Source organism: Lithobates pipiens, unplaced genomic scaffold, assembly GCF_037356315.1.
Source record: "Lithobates pipiens isolate NorthernLeopardFrog02 unplaced genomic scaffold, aLitPip1_a1.2 Scaffold_10, whole genome shotgun sequence".
NCBI lineage: Eukaryota > Metazoa > Chordata > Amphibia > Anura > Ranidae > Lithobates > Lithobates pipiens.
The window spans coordinates 34,049,469-34,067,883 of NW_027507686.1; the positions used below are offsets into that span (position 1 = coordinate 34,049,469).

The window sequence follows — 18,415 nt, forward strand, 5'->3', positions numbered from 1 at the left end:
TTTCACAAATACTGTATATTACATGGACCACTGTGACTTTTTGTGTTCCTGCTTACCTGACATTTTTGGTCCTAACCCCCACCGAGGTGAATTCCACGACCCGGGTGTTTGGATCCAAAGTGGTCCCTGAAGGGGCTCCGCGGGGTCCACATAGCTCTGGGTTGCGTCTCCCGCTGCTGATATAGTCAGATTCCTCCAACTGGAAGTGGCAGAATGGCCGCAGGCTACAGCCTTTGACCAGGAGATGTGGCTCTGGCTGCCCAGGGAGCAGATTAGGGATGCTGGAAGATAAGACATGAGACCATCCTGGATCAATTATTTAATCATATGTAATGCTAATAATCCCACAGACCAACATCTCACCTGCAGATCAGGTGACCCTCAAATTCGCTGACTTCCACTGGAGAGAACTTGATGAGAAATTCCTGGCTGTGCCCGGTTGGTATGGTGCCAGCACTTGGCTGAATGCAGAACGGGGATGAATCTGTTCCTATAGACAGCAGAGACGTCACACTCTCCAAGGCACTGGAAGGACGGCTGTGGTTGGAAGAGCTGCGTGAACTGCCCAGGGAATCTGCCAACAATACGCACAGGAATGTGACCAAATACTGCAAAGTGTGTGTGGCATACGATGAATGGTCCTCATTTATCATGGTTTCTAAAACATGAACTGTCTGAGTTATCTCACAGCCAATAATACATACAGGAATATGACCATCTACAGCTGTGTATGTGTGTGTGGCATACAATAAATGGGCCTCATTTATCAAGGTGTCTGAAATAGGAAACTGTCTGTGTTGTCTCACAGCAATGGCTCAGTTCAGATCCTGTTCTGTAGAATAACAGAAGAAAGTTTGCAACTGGTTGATGTTGGCAATACAGATAGTTCTTATTCCAGTGATAAATGAAGATGGACAAACACTGCGGTGGGATCAGTTCAGTATGGTTTCATCTGGCTGTGTCAGTATAACCCCAGCAGTACAGAGTAGTACAATGGAAAACATTTTTTTTAATTTTTAATGTGTCTTTTCTAACTTAACTTAAATATTAAGGTGTAAGAACAGAATGAACATGCTGCATGTTATCTTGTCCTGGAGACACTTAATTACCGCCCACTATTGTCTCTGAACAAGACATAACCTCCTGCAGCCTCCGTCTCTCCTTTATCTCCAATATATCAGATCTAAAGCAAATGAGCACTACCCCACCCAGCTTAATGCAAGGCTACACAGTTTCCATTTACCCTGCTCTGTGGCTGTGCTCCGTCCTTCCATCTGGACCTGCCAGGAGAACTCAAGTTGGACAGAACCACTGTTCTGTAAGAGGAACCTGAACATAGATAAAAGGGGGTCAGTTCCTGCTCACAGAGATATAGAAGAGGGCAGTTTCTGCACATAGAGATAGGGAAGAGGCCAGTTCCTGCACACAGAGAGAAAAAATGTCAATTTATGCACATAGAGATATAGATGAGGTCAGTTCTTGCACATAGAGATATAGATGAGGTCAGTTCTTGCACATAGAGATAGAAAGGAGGTCAGTTCCTGCACATAGAGATAGAAAGGAGGTCAGTTCCTGCACATAGAGATAGAAAGGAGGTCAGTTCCTGCACATAGAGATAGAAAGGAGGTCAGTTCCTGCACATAGAGATAGAGAGGAGGTCAGATCCTGCACATAGAGATAGAGAGGAGGTCAGATCCTGCACATAGAGATAGAAAGAAAGTCAGTTCCTGCACATAGAGATAGAAAGGAGGTCAGTTCCTGCACATAGAGATAGAGAGGAAGTCTGCTCCTGCACACAGAGAGAAGAGGTCAGTTCCTGCACATAGAAACAGAGAGGAGGTCAGTTCCTGCACACAAAAAAGAAAGTAAGTTCCTCTCAAAGGTCTTTTTTTTCTCTCTGTACTCACTTGTACACTAGTGTCTGATACAGGAGAGTATCTCGAAAATGGACATCTGCAAAATTGGCCTTGTACTGAGCATGGTCCACAGCAGCGCTCACCAGCAGCTCCACCTGGCGAGACCCGTCATCCAGAAGTGTGTGTGTCGGTTCCGGATCTGTCTCTATCACCTACAGACAGATGTCCATTATGTAATTGTACTGATCTGAGGGAACTCTGCTGTCTATCCTGCCATCACAGACCCACCACTGCACTCAGAACCGGACAATATCTGACCGTTCGGCTCCCATACTCTCAATGAGGGACTTATTGCCCACTGGTATCAGAGATTCTCCAGTATGATGGACAGTTGTCATGATTGTTGTGGGTGGTGTTGTATAACCCTGCCTCCTGCCCTGTCCTCCCTCAGACTTTAGCCCATATAGTGATGTTATTAAAGCTCCATGACTTGAAGATGGCTCTGTACAATAAACCCTGATAACCTCACCTCTTGACATGAATGAAATCTCTTCCCACTATCATGTCACTCTCAGAGTGGATGCTCACTCTGGTTTCTCCAAGCTCACCTTCTTCTTGGCAGGGCGCTGCACCCCTTTACCGCTATCCACCCACTTTACTGTCCTCATTCTGTCATCCCAGTCTGGAACTTGGTCCACAGGAAGTGCGAACGAGATCCGCCACACTCTGCACTTCACCGGAGACTTGTCCAGCACCACAGCCACATCAGACTTCATAGTTAGTGTAACGTCCTTGGTGCAACCGGCATGGATATGTCCAACCTGTCGGCAGGAAACACAGTGATTCTTGTATCTCACGTCTATGGAAGGTGACCACAATTTGACACCTTAATATCATACCTGAGGGGAGAAGTTCAGAGGAGCTTCCTGAGGCCACTCAAACCTCATGGTGTCTGTCAGGCTGCGGTTTGTCATGGTGAATGTTACCTGGTATTGCTGACCGATGTGACAGTCTCCAAAAACAACATGCTCGGTCCGCGTGGCTGTTATATAAACACAGAAAATTACAGTAATAGATTACAGGGGGATGGAAGTCATTCAGGTATAGCAGGGCGTGGGAAAACTGGTTCAGTTATAGTGGGAGGGGACCCTCGTGTATAACAGGAGGAGTAGGGGGCTCAGGTATAGTAAAATAGGAGCACTTTGGTATAGCAAAAAGGGGGCATTTGGATATAGTAGGGGGGGGGCTCAGTTATAGTGGGGGGGGGGGGTGCTCTAGGGTGTAGTGGAAGGGGGTTACTCTAGGATAGTGGAACAGCGGTGCTTGGGTATTTTGGGTAGGCACTCACACGTGGGGTAGGCATTTGGGTATAGTGGGGAGCACTCACACGTGGCCCTCTCTCTATGTCGATGTCAGTCGATATATACCAGCTTTCCCCATCCCTAATGACTTTTACACATTTGAAACTTTACCTTCCACAACATCATCATCCAGCTGTCCTTCAGGGGTGAACAGTCCTCCCGGGCTGTGGATATTGTCAAGGGTCAGGTCTTCTAGGTAACCCTCCCCAACCAGTTGTACACTGGTCTTCTCATACTGATTGTCCAGCACTGACATCTGCAAGGCGCACTCACATCGCAATGGCTCAGTAGGACAAAAGACCACATCGAATTCTGCCACTTCCCCTGGACGAAGGATCAGTGAGGCGGTATGTGGCCGGCGCCCTATGGGACATAAAAGAACATGGGATAAAAGACAACTTCTATAACCTCCCCCAACCACCACACACACAGCACTAAGGGTGGCTGTACTCCACACTGATGCACACATCACTCAGAATGGCTGTACACCAATATACACAACATTTAGGGTAGCTAATGGTTTCTCACCTGGCTCTTCCCCCTCATTCCAGGCTGGGTAGATGCAGTGTGTGTTGGGCTTTGGTTTTAAATTGAAGACTTGCCCACATTCAGGTAAGTCAATGTTCAGCTGTCAGGCGAGAAATTCAATTACTAATACAATACATAGACAAAGCACCTGAATAATTCTCCTCTATTACAATGTACTATAAAGTGGTATGATACTATGTGACATGGTGTATATCTGTACTGTGCTGCACACTGTAACACAAGGGAGTTGATTTACTAAAACTGGAGAGTGCAAAATCTGGTGCAGCTGGGTATGGTAGCCAATCAGCTTCTAACTTCAGCTTGTTCAATTAAGCTTTGACAAAAAAACACAAAAAAAAAAAAAAACAGGAAGCTGATTGGCTTCTTTGCAGAGCTGCACCAGATTTTGCACGTTCCAATTAGAGTAAATAAACCCCAAGGTGTAATACAAAATTTATATCCAGCTATTACATTACCACAAACAGAGTGTGTGTGCGTGTGTGTGTACAGTGCTGGAGGTGGGATGGTCACCTGAGCTGGGATGGATCCTTCATTCTTTAAAACAAGAGGAAGCTGCTGGCTCTGACCAATCAGAAGTCTTTGGAAAAGTAGGACAGGGTTTCCATGCTTGTTGCGCAGAACAGGGCGTAAGATGGTGACCCGGGGAAGGTTGCCCTCCCCACAGATGTCAAAGGTCAAGTTTTGGGACTTGGAAAGAGCACTAAAGAAGGAGAGAAAAAATAAATGTTTATACAAAAGACAAGGACACAAACCCACAATGTCATTTCATAACTCATAGATGGGCACAATCCTGCCTTGTGAGGGAGTTGAGAAACATCATGTTGGGGTTTTTCATTGAAGATCCTCAAATCAATTACAAATCCTTCTCTCTACAACTAATGCCTGGGTTTCTAATATAACGGAGTCTTCAGAGAAATTTGGCTAAGCTACTGTTGGATTAAAGCCGGGATGGTTTTATCCTGGTTAGGTCACATCATCTACTACAGTATACTGTGGTCTCCTGGCATACTCTCCATGATGTCTCATACTACAGTATACTGTGATCTCCTGACATACTCTCCATGATGTCTCATACTACAATATACTGTGCTTTCCTGGCATACTCTCCATGATGTCTCATACTACAGTATATTGTGGTTTCCTGACATACTCTCCATGATGTCTCATACTACAGTATACTGTGATCTCCTAAAAATACTCTCCATGATGTCTCATACTATAATATACTGTGCTCTCTTGACATATCCCCCATGATTTCTCATACTACAGCATACTGTGATCTCCTGACATACTCTCCATCTTGCTTTATATGACAATATACTTTGCTCTCCTGACATATCCTCCACGTTGCCTCATACTACATGCAGCATGTTTGGCAGATTACTTTGTACCTTGGCATCCCCTCCACGGCCGCCTCAAAGGCGCACTGGTACATCTGCATGCTCTGGGGGGTGAAGGACACAGTGACAAAGCTATGACTGTGACTCGGGACCGTCATCCGCGATGGCTGGATTTCGAAGATGTCAGTGATCCGAGCTGTGGACTAGAGGAAAAAGAGTGGCCAGTTTACCATACAGTGCCTGACAGAAGATCCTCCCTACATCCACATACAGGATAACTGAATAGGCTAGTACAAGTGATTTAACCTGCAAGCAGTCAATAATATTCAGGTTCCATTAGAACAATGAAAGGCGATTGGTGAGGAATTCATGTTACCATCACTCGCCTCAAAACTTCTGTACCTTACTGGACATGGGTTTGGCATTCAGTGTCACATCACAGGCCACTTTCCCACTGTTGATGATCTTAAAGCGAGCACAGGAAGTCTGTCCTACAATGACGTTCCAAAACAGAAAGCGATTCTCGTCTTTCAGGTAAATTCCACCGGACTGCAATGGTGGCAGACACTGGAGGATCCTGGCATCTCCAATGATCCTGTGCTCCTCAAATATGCTACCAATGTCATCTGTGACAAATCCTGAAATGAACAAAGAGTGAGGATCATACAGAGCACAATAATGACCAAAGCACATGTTTATATAAAGAGGACCTGTCACTCTTACAATGAGTCACTACTATGTAAACTAGTAGCTCTACAAACTGATTAAATTGGAGCCCTACAGGGCCATTTATACCAGCCCAGAAAATAGAGACCTTCATACAGCAGTGTTACAGAATTTAGAATGCATTGCTCATACAGATGTATATTCAGAATATAGAGTAATCATAATATACTGTAGAATGGATTGTTCTTACACGTGTGCATTCTGAATATAGAATGGATTGTTCATACAGATGTGCATTCAGAATAGGGGATTGTTCATACAGCTGTGCATTCAGAATAAAGAATAGATTGTTCATACAGCTGTGCATTCAGAATATAGAATGCATTGTTTATATAGGGGTGTATTCAGAATATAGAATTAATTGTTCATGCAGGTGTACATTCAACATATAAAATGGATTGTTCATACTGGTGTGTGCTCACTATATATGTATGAGAGACAGGTTCACCTAAAGGAATCATTATCAATATGATAAATGATAATAGTGTGCTGAGGGGAGGGGGATCAGCCTTACCTGGAATGCATCCTTCAGTCACCAGTCGGAATGGGATTCCGTTCGGATGATCCTCTTGGTTCCGATCAGATATATCTATAGCCAGGAATTCCTCACTCTTCCCAAGCTGATCAGCAAGACACTCCACACTGATCACCTGCTGACCCCCTGGAGGTATGTTTCCAAAGCCGGGTGAAATGATGAATATGCCCAGAGCAAACCGCGCCTGAAAGAAACACATGGGACAAGCATGAGACAAGGTGGATCCCTGTGTACAGCAGCCAACCTGCTCCTGCCCAGTGTGATCTTGTCCAACCTACTTCTGTACACCAAAAACCTGCCCACCCCACTTTTGTCCATCCCACTTCTGATCCACCATGATCCTGTCCACTCTACTCCTGTCCATAATGTTCCATCCACTCCACTTCTGTCCACCATCATCCCATTCACCCCATTCCTGTCCCTTCCAGTCCTATCCAACCCACTCCTGTCCACCTAGATCCTGTCCACCCCACTCCTGTTGCCCCCAATCCTGTCCACCCAACTTCTGATCCCTTCAATCCTGTCCAACACCTGTCTGTTTGTCCCATTTCCCTCATCTACACTATAAACCTGTCCACTTCAGTCCTGTGCATCACACTCTTGTCCACTCCACTGGTCTCTATGCCTCTCCTGTCCACCACATTTCTGCCACCCCACTCTTGCCCACCCCTGTCCACTCCAGGGCCCCACTGTGAGAAGATGATTGTCAGGGTCTGTATGAGACATCACTGCTGTCCATAGTATCTTCTTTAAGTGAATGCGTTTCCATTGTGTAGCAAATATATAGTATCTCACAAAAGTGAGTACACCCCTCACATTTTTTCAAATATTTTATAATATCTTTTCATGTGACAACACTGAAGAAATGACACTTTGCTACAATGTGAAGTGTGTGGAGTTATTTTGAGGGGATAGCAAATTTACACTATTATACAAGCTGTAAACTCACTACCTTACATTGTAGCAAAGTGTCATTTCTTCAGTGTTGTCACAGTGTTGTCACATGAAAAGATATAATAAAATATTTACAAAAATGTGAGGGGTGTACTCATTTTTGTGAGATACTGTACATATCATGTACACTAAAGCCTAGTACACACGATAAGAATATCAGACGAATGATTGTGTGTTTTTTTTTTTGCATGCTAGTCTCATATTGAAAACCAATAATTTGCCAAAGTTATGAAAATTCTTGTACAACAGAATACAACTTCCGAAGTGATATAATGTAATGCATTGTATTCTTTAATTTCCAAGCATGCGTGGTCTTGGTCTCATGATTTTTTTTCATACAAACACCATACTAATTATAAGAAAATAGTGTGTTCTGTTATTGTACAAGAAAAATGTTTGTGCTTTTCCCTTTCGAATATTTTTGCATGAACTGTTGTGCTCTCGAAAGCTGTGTAGTAATGATCAAATTATCGGACGATCGATCCAAAAGCAGTATTTTTGGTCTGATTTTCTCATTGTGTGGACCAGGCATAGGAGCACTGAAAGGCCTGAATGACAGAGATGAAAAGCCACACTAAGGAGCTGGGGAATGCTCTGTGTAATGTGTCATATACCTTATCTTACAAACACACAGATATCAGCCCACCTGTCCAGAAACATTTGTCTCTCTCAACTGGGAATCGGAGCGCTTGGTTTTGCTTAAGGCAATAGATCTACTGGATCCGGAACCCTCCCGGGATCGAGATCTCTTCATGCCGTGAGCCAGCCTGAAACAGAGATGTTGAATCATTAGAAGAGACTTGTTTCAAACTTTCAAATGGGTAAAGCTGAACTCAAAAAAACTGCTAAATGCACAGTTGCAATACATACAATATATAGAAACTGTCTTACATGCCAAAGGATTTGTATTTCTTTTCAAGCGTGCCTGTCATCCAGACACCCCTGCTTGGCGGCACTGCTGGGTACCGCCCTTCCTAAGACCTTTCCGCAGATTACCCTGCAATTGAGAAGCAAAGCCTGGTCCAAGATCCGCCCCCCAGCCTGTAACTAGACAATGAAAAGGAGCAGCACCCTGGTAAGATTGTCACACAAAGCCACAGAAGGTGACTGGCTCCAGTGCTGCCCCTCCCCCTCCAGTCTGATTACTGCTGTGCAGAGTATTACAGGAGGACCAATTAGGTACTTCTTTTTAATGAATCCTTCATGGATTAAATGATGACCCCAAAGGTCATTATAATGTATTCCAAACTAAGAACAGTGAGGACACATTACAAAAAAAGCTCACAGAACTTGATAAAACAAATTTTCTATGCGTCAACTCTATGGCGCTTACACAATAACGATAGAGAAAACAATTTGCGCAAAAAGGTGGAGTTGTTACTCGCAGTGGCCAGCCTAATTGTAAAGCTTCATTTTTGTTTCTTTTAAATAACAAACATGTTATACTTACCTGCTCTGTATAAGGGTTTGCACAGAGCGGCACAGATCCTCCCTTTCTGGGGTCCGCCGGCAGTGCTCCTGACTCCTCCTCTTCTAGAGTGCCCCCCCACGGAGAGCCGCTTTCTATAGTCGCAGGCAGGGCCGGTGCAACCACTAGGCAAACTAGGCAGCCGCCTAGGGCGCACTGCTGCCTAGGGGCGCCCCGGCCGCTGTTTTCCCTCCGCATTTGCATGCTCTGCAGGCTGCAGCATGTAACTAACTCAGTCTCAGGCAGCTGCTCCATCCAACAGGTAGTGTAACTAGAGGCGCAGCACTTGAGCCAGTGCTAGAGGAAGCAAAGCCGATGCTTCCGGTATAGCGCCACCCCCTGTCACATGGGAAGGGCTAAGGGGTGGAGTCAGGGGTGGGGCCAATGGGAGCGTCAAAATTGGGTTTTCGCCTAGGGTGTCAAAAATCCTTACACCAGCCCTGGTCGCAGGCATGCTCCCAAGTCCTGCTGCTGAGTCCATTGACACAGTCATCAGGACTCGGTCCTGCCCCGGCCCCAGTGTCACTGGATTTGAATGATAGCAGCGGGAGCCAATAGTTCCTTCTGCTATCAATCTATCCAATGAGAACCCGAGACAGCGGCTGGAGCTGCTGTGCTTGTCCCTAACGCTGGAACGATTGGGTTTAGGTAAGAAAAAGGGGGGTCTGGGGGGGTGCTGCAGCACAAAAGATTTTTCAACTTAATGCATAGAATTATAAATAGATGTGGTTGGGTTATTGTTACCTTTGTTGAAGTTTGGTTAGAAATTGCCCACCGCATCTTTGTAAATAGGAACAACATTGAAGTAGTGCTTTATACACAGGCTGTTCCCCTTCTTACCCCTTCTTGGCAGGTTGGATCATCACCTCGCCGATCATTTTGCTGATGCTATAACGGAACTCCAGCTGCCCACAGTTCTCCAAGGTGAAAGAATGAAGTTTGCGGACCCCAACCACCATGGCACCAAAGTTGATGTCGGAAGATGGCGTTAGACGGTACTTGGAGAAAGCGGATGTGGCAGACAATCGGATGGGGATACTCGCAATTGTTTCACCACCCTCACTTAGATTTGGTTCAATAACCTGCATGAAATTCAAAGAGAAGGAACAGAATGAGACCAACATCCATCTAAGCAAGTCCAACATAAATCTACTGAGCGAGTTCAACATCAATCTACTGAGTCCAAAAGAAATCTGCTAAGAAGAGTCCAAAAGAAATTTACTCACCTGACATTTCAAGATGGGTTTATCTGTAATCTGTACTTCCTTCTTAGCCTGGAAGACGATCTGTACCTGGGTCGCCCGGTCACTGGGGCTGAGCGTTCCTTTCTGGGGCAATATGGTGAATATGGAGTTCAGATCAGGCATTCCAGGAGTGGAGGCTTCCAGGGAGAAACTGTGGACAGGAAAAGAGATTACACTCGGACACATCTGCAAGAAGGAGCTGTGAAGGTCTGAGCCACTCACCTAAAGCCAATTTCATATTTGCCTTTGTTCTTCAGTGACAAACTATGCTTAGCTTCATCCATCACTTTCACCACCCCAAAATCCAATCCACCATCCGTGCCTGCAAGGTGAGAAAAAATATGTCCAATACAACTTACAGGAAATTTAGGACACAAAAGGAAAAGTGTTGCCTGACCAAAAGAGTTTACAATCTAGAAGGCCGAGCTACACTTTACACAATGAGAAAGAGTTAGTGGGAGAGACGGAGGGCAGGTGGGTAGGGTGCAGGGAAGATGTGAGAGGCAGAGGACAGGTAGGAGCAGTGGAGGGTAGGTAGGAGAGGCGGAGGGCAGGTAGGAGAGATGGAGAGCAGGTGGAAGAGGTGGAGGGCAGAAGGGTGAGATGGAGGGCAGGTTGAAAATGTGGAGAACAGATGGGAGAGGTGGAGAGGTCTTGCAGTAGCTTTCATGAAAGATAAATAATTTAGAGTTTTGTCAGTGGATGATCAGAGGTTGCCCTATTCACTTATTGATCATATAACACAGATACAAAACACACTGATATGGAAATATTCTATATTTGCCCACAGCGTACATGGAATGTCTGTTTTGATAATCTAGAGATGGGAATGGTGAAGTTTGAGTACCTTTTGGGAAGCTGATATCCAGAGACACATCATACGATTCTGCAAACACATGGATGTTTTCCAGCTGAACAATTCCCAGAATGTTCTCCACATCAGAGACCTGCAGGGAGAAGACAGAACATTCCAACAGGTCAGCCACTGAGAAGGTTCCATCTTTAGGAGATCAAGTACTCCAATAAACTTAAAAAAAAACAGAGCCCCCCACACAAAGAATACACAGGAGAGTGAAAAAAAATCAGTCGGCTTCAATACCTCCAAGCGAATAAACTTCTTGATGTTGGTGGCTTTGGCAGCTTTGAAGTGGAGCTGTAATCCGTACTCTGTTCGGGGGGCAACAATGCCCTGATCCTGTGACACAGAGAAGTCATCACCCAGATTCTCCAGGCCGGTCACACGCCATGCTGCCGGCAGGAAAGTACTGTTTCTCAGGAAGATGGTTTTGGTGTCTTTCCTGTTATATGTGCAAATCAGAGAATGAGAATGTAACATGCAGAATTCATATACAACATGCATAGAGCTTGAAACTTATACAAGACTGTACATCACTTAGACAGATTACATGATGACTGCACATCACTGGAGAACAGAATATAGGATGACTGCACATCAATGAAAGACAGAATACAGGATAACTGGGAGACAGAACACAAGACGACTGTACATCACTGATAAACAGAATGCAAGATGACTGCACATCACTGGAGGACAGAATATTAGATGACTGTACATCACTAGGAGACAGAATACAGGATGACCGCGCATCACCTGGAGACAGAAAACCAGATGACTGCACATCACCTGGAGACAGAAAACCTGATGACTGCACATCACCAATAGGCAGAGACAAACAACATCATAAGCAGCAAAGACTGGTCCCCATTTACACCAAGATAACTTGGTGTAAATGTCCCCTGACATTGGGTATTTGGCCCTCATCTGTCTTACCGATGCAGAAGAATTTTTTCAAAGTGAACTTGCTTGCGGTCTAGTTCCAGTTCTGGGCGCACACCACGACAACACAAGTGGAATATGACAGGCTCAGGGTTGTCCTTAATGCAGCATACGATATTATCCTCAACCAAGCCCGGGGCAGTTGGGTATGCCCATATAGAGAGCTCCTAGAAGGGAACACATGTGTGGGTTACTGCAGATCGGATAAAAGCCAGCGATAGTGGGTTAGAGCAATGCTCATGATGGGGTCTATCTAAATCTATGTAGAATGAGAACACCTACAGAGAAAGTCAAAGTGAGGTTTATTTACTAAACCTGGAGAGTGCAAAATCAAGCTCACTTCTGCATGGAAACCAATCAGCTTCCAGGTTTTATTTCCAAAGCTTAATTGAACAAGCTGGGGTTAGAGGCTGATTGATTTCTATGCAAAAGTGAGTCTGATTTTTGTACTTAGTAAAAAAAAAACCCCATTATGTCACAGTTACAGCAGTTTGCAGCATGTTGTCTATATGGTCAGTACAGATAAGCAGTACAGCAATGCAGAGCTTACCAAATATATGATTTGTACAGGTAAGAAGTACAGCACTGCGAGAAAGGCCATCTATATGGTCACTATGAATAAGCAGTACAGCAGTCTGAAACAGTCTGTCTAAATTGTCAGTACAGAGAAGCAATACAGCAGTCTGGCGCAGGCCTTCTCTATGTTGAGTACAGATAACCAGCCTAGAGTGGGCCTTTTATATAGTCAGTACAGATAAGCAGTAGAGCAGTCCAGAGTGGACAGTCTATATAGTGAGTACAGATAAGCAGTACAGCAGTCCAGAGTGGACCGTTTAACTATAGTCAGTATGAATAAGCAATTTAGCAGTTCGGAGCAAGCTGCCTATATGGTCAGTATAGACAAGCGGTACAGCAGTCCCGAGCAGGGCGTCTATATGGTTTGTATAGATAAGCAGTACAGCAGTCTGCAGTAGACCAGCTATATGGTCAGTGTAGCAATCTGGAGCGGGCCGTCTATATGGTCAGTACAGATAACTAATCCAGGGCAGGCTGCCTGCATGATAGCACAGCAGTCTGGAGCAGTCTGGAGCATGTCATCTATATGATCAACACAGGAGTACAGTAGTGGGACGCATATATGGTCAGTATGGATAAGCGTTACAGCAGTCCAGAACAGGCCATCTATATGGTAAGTATAGATAAGTAGTACAGCAGTCTGAAGTAGGCTGCCTATATGGTCAGTACAAATAACAGCGATTTTTACCAAAAAATGTGATAATAGTGATAGAAGACATCCATTCTACTAAAGACATTAAACAAAACTGAGCATCCGTGAGATGGGAGGGGTTAGAGCCTTAAGGGGGCCGGCCTTCAAATTTCTATGTGACTAGTTTTTCACTTTTAACTTTTGTTGCCCACTTAGAGAAATCTCAGTTTCACTTATTTCCTAGAGGTCAGATAGGATGACACAACACAAAGGTAACGGACAGGAAGAATAAACAGGAATAAAGAGATCCACACATGAATCCAACAATCTACCCTCTGAATTTCAGAGGAAATAAATAATACTGGAAACATGGTAACCAGCACACTCACACTACATATACTACAGGGAAGAGTGTATAATATATATGTTAGGGTACATAATAGCTAGATATCATAGAAAGTAGAAAACCTGCTTCTCGTCCGGTCTCAGCATCATGCTTGGTGGATCCAGTATGAAGGTGGAAGCTTTGACATCATGTTGGAAACAGAAAGTCACCTCGGACTCCATAGGTGATGCATTATAGATGGTGAGTTTCTCCATGTTCTCTGGGTACTGTCCTGCTTTATACCTGTAGAAGGAGGTAGAGATCACAGTCTGTGATAGTTGTCATTGCACTCATACTTACTAGAAGCCTCCTATAATTTATACAGCTTGACATACATATCCTGCTACAGAGCCATAGGACCCTACCCTGGGCTTATTATCATCTACCTGCCAAATCAAGAGTCAGGTGCAACAATCTGATGTACTCACTTCTCCCGGCTCTTTCCGCACAACAGAGGCCCAAAATCAAATGTGCTGCTGCTCAGGATGAACTTCTTCTGCACAATTTCATCACTTTTGGAATCCTTCTTCCGGTGGGGGAAAACAATTCTGAAAAACAAAGCACTTACCATTTACCGGGTTATTTAATAGGCAACAGCATCACACGAGAAATGTCTCTCACATATATCAGAATGAAGAAAAATGCAGTTATTATTACAGCCATGTTCCTGAAATGTAAAGGGTTAGGTCACCTTTACTAATAAAATGCTTATCCAGGTAAGGGATGCCTTTAGATAAAAACAAACTGTGCAGTTTTGACTAAAGTTGGATAATACCCTTGCTATAGGTGTGGGCCATTTACATACCTCCAAAAACCTGACAAAAAACTCCCAGGGATGGCATCATCCTGTCCTCCTGTCTTGTTGCTAGGATGTTGCTAAGACATTCTCAGCTGTTACTGCTCATCCCTCACCAACACAGGCGTGAGCTCTCAAAGCCCTGCACGTGTATGGCCTACTATCGCCTCCATCGCAGCATCGCTGAACTCAGAGCTACTGTGATGGGGATAGAGACACATGCAAAAGGAGTTTGAAGTGGCTGGGAGTGTCTTATCAACATCCTAGCAACAAGGCAGGTTAGGATGATGCAATCTTTGGGAATTTTTCTGCTAGGCTTCAGGAGGTACATAATTGGCCTACACCTATACCAAGGGCATTACTTAAAGTGTTAATGAATTTTAAAAAAATCTATTAAAATAACAAACATATTTACATGATCTGGGCAATGGTTTTGCACAGAGTGGCCCTCAACCTATATGGTCCCTTGCCGGCACTCTTGGCTTTTCTTCTCGGTGGGCTCCCATAGAAAGCTGCTGCCTATGGGGGCCCACCTGCAGGCTAGCTCCCGAGCTGAACTGACTGCATCCGTAGACACAAACATCGAGGCGTTGCCCCCCAATCCCTCATCACAGGATTTGACTTACAGCAGCAGAAGTCAATGGGTCCTGCTGCTGCCAAGTCCCTGAGAAAGAGAGGGGAAAGAAGACTGCTGCCGGAAGAGCGCTGGATCATTGACCATCTCAGGTAAGTGGGTGGCGTGTTTTTTAACTTAACGCAGGGAAAGTATTAAGGTAAAAAACACCCAAGCTTTTATAATGACTTTTACTTTGGTCAAAGCTGCACAGTTTGTTTTTATTTACAACTGCCCCTTACCCACATAGGCAGTTTTTTGGTAAAGATGAACTAACCCTTTAATCCTTCCATGGATATAACAATCCTTACAAGGTATTATGTATTATTCTAAAAATAATGCTACAGTGTTCATTACAATGATGTGAAAGTTAATATGTCCCCGTGTAGATGACATCTGTCGGTCCTCCCATTTATTGACACTTACTTGGGGTCCAGGCTGATTGTAGGAAAGGAACAGATGCCGCGACAGTACAGCTGGTACCTGCGCCGGGTCCCAACAAGTTCAAAATTAAGGGTTTGGTCAAAGTTCCCAATATTGTTGGACTGGAAATGAATGCGCAGTAAGACTTGTCCTCCAGCCGGGACCACCCAGCGGAACAATCCTAGCCTGGAGACAGAAGAAGATGCGACTGTTATGTACATTTTACTACTGCAGTAATGAAACAAGCAGCTGTCAATGATCAGTGAAATGGTGTTGCGCTACCTTAAAATATTACGCTAAACTAAAGTGCCTAGTGCATGAAATTAGCAAATTCAATGTGTAACCCCTAGTAGATATTCCCAAAGTAAACAATTATATTAAAGTGCAAAGTATTAGAACACATTGACATTTGATCAATACATCGCATTATGCTGCCTACTGGTGTTAACCGAGACTGGGAAATGACTATTTGCTACTTAGAACACTATACTAGTATAATGGCATTTTCTATATTTTTTTTTATTTGCTAATCTATGGTGTAAGACACAAATGCTGTATTCTTTCAAAAATATAAAACATTATTATTATACAGGATTTAAAGTATATAGCGCCAACAGTTTGTGCAGCGCTTTATAACATAAAGGGAGACAGTACAGCAACAATATAATTCAATACAAGAGGGTTAGGTGGGCCCTGCTTCTGCGAGCTTACAATCTTACATATTTGTAGATGCGTAGTAGAGCTTGATCAGAAGGAATAAGAATTGATCTTATTGTAAATGCAAAACAAAGGGTGTTCTCCTTGGGGGAGGTAAATCCATAGTATGTTGTATGTAGATCTGGTTTAAGTTCTAAGCTGCTGCTTCTTTGATCACAATGGAGGAATCGCCCATTTCAGAGGATGGGACTCCCCTCTTCTTCAGGGCTTACATAATGATTTATGAGTTCATCAAGGCAGAGTTTGCAGAATAGCCTAAGTTGTTGCTATATTGGGGCTGAGTGTCAGTGTCAAAGAATCAAGAATGACAAAATGACAATAAAACCAACAGATAATTATCTTACTTTTGGATTTTTTCCATCTGGGTCTCTCCTGCCAGGCTGCTGAGCTCCTGGTCAGAGACGGGTGTCCTGGCACCAGGTGGTGGTGGTGGAGAACGGCTGTCTTGGTTCTGCTGGTTCTTGCGGAGAGAAGAGGAGCGCCGCTTGTCCTTCTGGCTCTCTCGACCTGTGTCTCCACCTTTCTCTTTCCTGCTGCGACTTTTCGTAGGTGTCACCTGCTCCTCCTGCGATCACACATAATGGAGATCTCTTGATACAGCTATACTACATCTATACAAATCATATCTCTACAGTACCTCACAGGCACTCTGTATTTCATATGTTTAGTCTACTCCTCATATACAGCAAAATATTTCCATAAGAAATCTCTTCTCCTGGAATGCGCGATCCTACTCTGGTCTGCCACCCAATGACACACGGTGGTAGAGTTGTCTTCTCACCTTTAATGCTGAGATGGTCAACGCTGGGTCTGGCTCAAGCTCTGCTTCCTTCTTCTCTTCAACAAGTACATTGGGGTCATCTGGGGAGGCTGCTATAAAGGTGAAGTGGCTAAGGGTCTCCTGGTCAACAGGCAGTCCCCTCCTGTCTGGGAATGGGATGACTGAGAAGATGTATGGAGGTGGGATTGGAGGACCAGAGGGACCTAGGCCAAAGCCTTCAAGGAGCTGTCAGAAGGAAGAAGATAAAAATACAAAGACAGATTAAAGTACAGATTGCCCTAAGTGTCATCATTGGCTTAGTGACTACTACCTAGTGTCAGGAGGGTACAGAAACAAGTCATTATATACAACGTATAATATACTGTTTTACATAGGAAGTTGGCTTACCTTTTTATTACTTTTGTTTACTTGCTGGTTTTTAAATAATAAATAAATATAACAAAAAAATTGTAATGCAAATCAACCCCCATTACACTCCTCACATCACCTTTCATGATGGAGAGGCCATCACCATGAAAGATTGGAGAGAGAACAAATACTATACTGATGTTTTAATATACCAAGCCATGGTCTTCATCTAACAATGTCCACAGCAGCAGGTGGGCCAATGCTGGTCCAGGAAGGAGGGCCAACACCTGATGGTTAGATGTCTGGCAAGTCTTCAAAACATCATGGGTTGGGCTGCGGGTGCAATGGGGCAAGCTTTGTAATTCACAGCCTCGTGAGCTGTCCATTACAGACTATGGTGGTGGCACTGTATTTGTATACATGAGAGGCCCAATGGAGGATCCTTTGGTCTTCTGGAGTGGCAGTCACGTGACGATTTTCGGAGTGCCACTGAAATTGACACCATGTGTTCACCCTGGCTCCCGCATAAGAGGTGTATTTTTAAAGACAAATTAAAAGAAGAAACAGTTGGAATTATTGTTTTGCATAGATTTGTAAATTTATGAGGGACAAACAAAGTAGACTTCCAGCCTCAACTTAACTAGTCCTAAAAATGCTCCCCCCCCCCGCCCAAACACATGTTGACTAAGCCATGTAAAAAAATATGTATATACTTTCCTATTCTCAACCAGCTCCATTTTAATTACGTGATACACTCTATTAGCCAGCAGCGGCTGCAGGGGAGAGCTCAACAACAGCTGGAAATACCTGGGAGCGGTGACTTTACCCATAAGCTCCCATGTCCCAGTCATTATCAGCGCTCCTTCCTCTTCCATGTAGCTGTCGCTGGCTGACAAAGGGGAGCATGATCATGTGACCAGACCAAATCAGGCAAAAAATAGGTACATTTATACATATTTTTTTACACAGGTTAATCAGCATAGGTGTTATGAGGGGGAGGGGACATTTAAAGACTAGTTAGGTTTAGGCTGGAATCTTATCTTAAAGTAGAACTATAGACAAAAAAAAAATATTTGGAAAGAATAAGGGAGGGTTATAATCCCTCTCAGTTTTTCTGCCATCTGTGTCCCATTGAGGAGATTACCGTCACTTCCTGTTCCATAGCAAAAACAGGAAGTGAGAGGAAATCCCTGAAAATTAAGGGAATCCTTTGAGGCCCCGGGTAACTAGAGCTGGTGTTCCTATTATTTTCTAGAGACAACCCAAAAATGTGGGATTTTCTTTTACTTTTAGGCCGCGTACACACGCGGGGAC

At 44.2% G+C, this 18,415-nt stretch overlaps 1 protein-coding gene across 5 annotated transcripts in view; it reads right to left on the reverse strand.

Moving 5' to 3' along the window:
• HYDIN (HYDIN axonemal central pair apparatus protein) overlaps positions 1 to 18,415 on the reverse strand; it is a 141,844-nt gene that overhangs the window by 19,687 nt on the left and 103,742 nt on the right. For 3 of the 5 annotated variants that reach the window (XM_077453565.1, XM_077453559.1, XM_077453550.1), the window contains 24 exons: positions 16,754 to 16,978; positions 16,317 to 16,537; positions 15,259 to 15,441; positions 13,852 to 13,971; positions 13,507 to 13,666; positions 11,826 to 11,998; positions 11,133 to 11,331; positions 10,881 to 10,980; positions 10,256 to 10,355; positions 10,016 to 10,184; positions 9,630 to 9,871; positions 7,968 to 8,088; positions 6,347 to 6,551; positions 5,509 to 5,744; positions 5,158 to 5,309; positions 4,277 to 4,466; positions 3,746 to 3,845; positions 3,329 to 3,580; positions 2,756 to 2,898; positions 2,465 to 2,677; positions 1,908 to 2,068; positions 1,244 to 1,329; positions 364 to 574; positions 57 to 281 (listed from right to left, as the gene is read on the reverse strand). In XM_077453565.1, coding sequence (XP_077309691.1) covers positions 57 to 281; positions 364 to 574; positions 1,244 to 1,329; positions 1,908 to 2,068; positions 2,465 to 2,677; positions 2,756 to 2,898; positions 3,329 to 3,580; positions 3,746 to 3,845; positions 4,277 to 4,466; positions 5,158 to 5,309; positions 5,509 to 5,744; positions 6,347 to 6,551; positions 7,968 to 8,088; positions 9,630 to 9,871; positions 10,016 to 10,184; positions 10,256 to 10,355; positions 10,881 to 10,980; positions 11,133 to 11,331; positions 11,826 to 11,998; positions 13,507 to 13,666; positions 13,852 to 13,971; positions 15,259 to 15,441; positions 16,317 to 16,537; positions 16,754 to 16,978 — 4,187 coding nt within the window. The other 2 variants (XM_077453575.1, XM_077453586.1) reach the window with 2 other exon arrangements.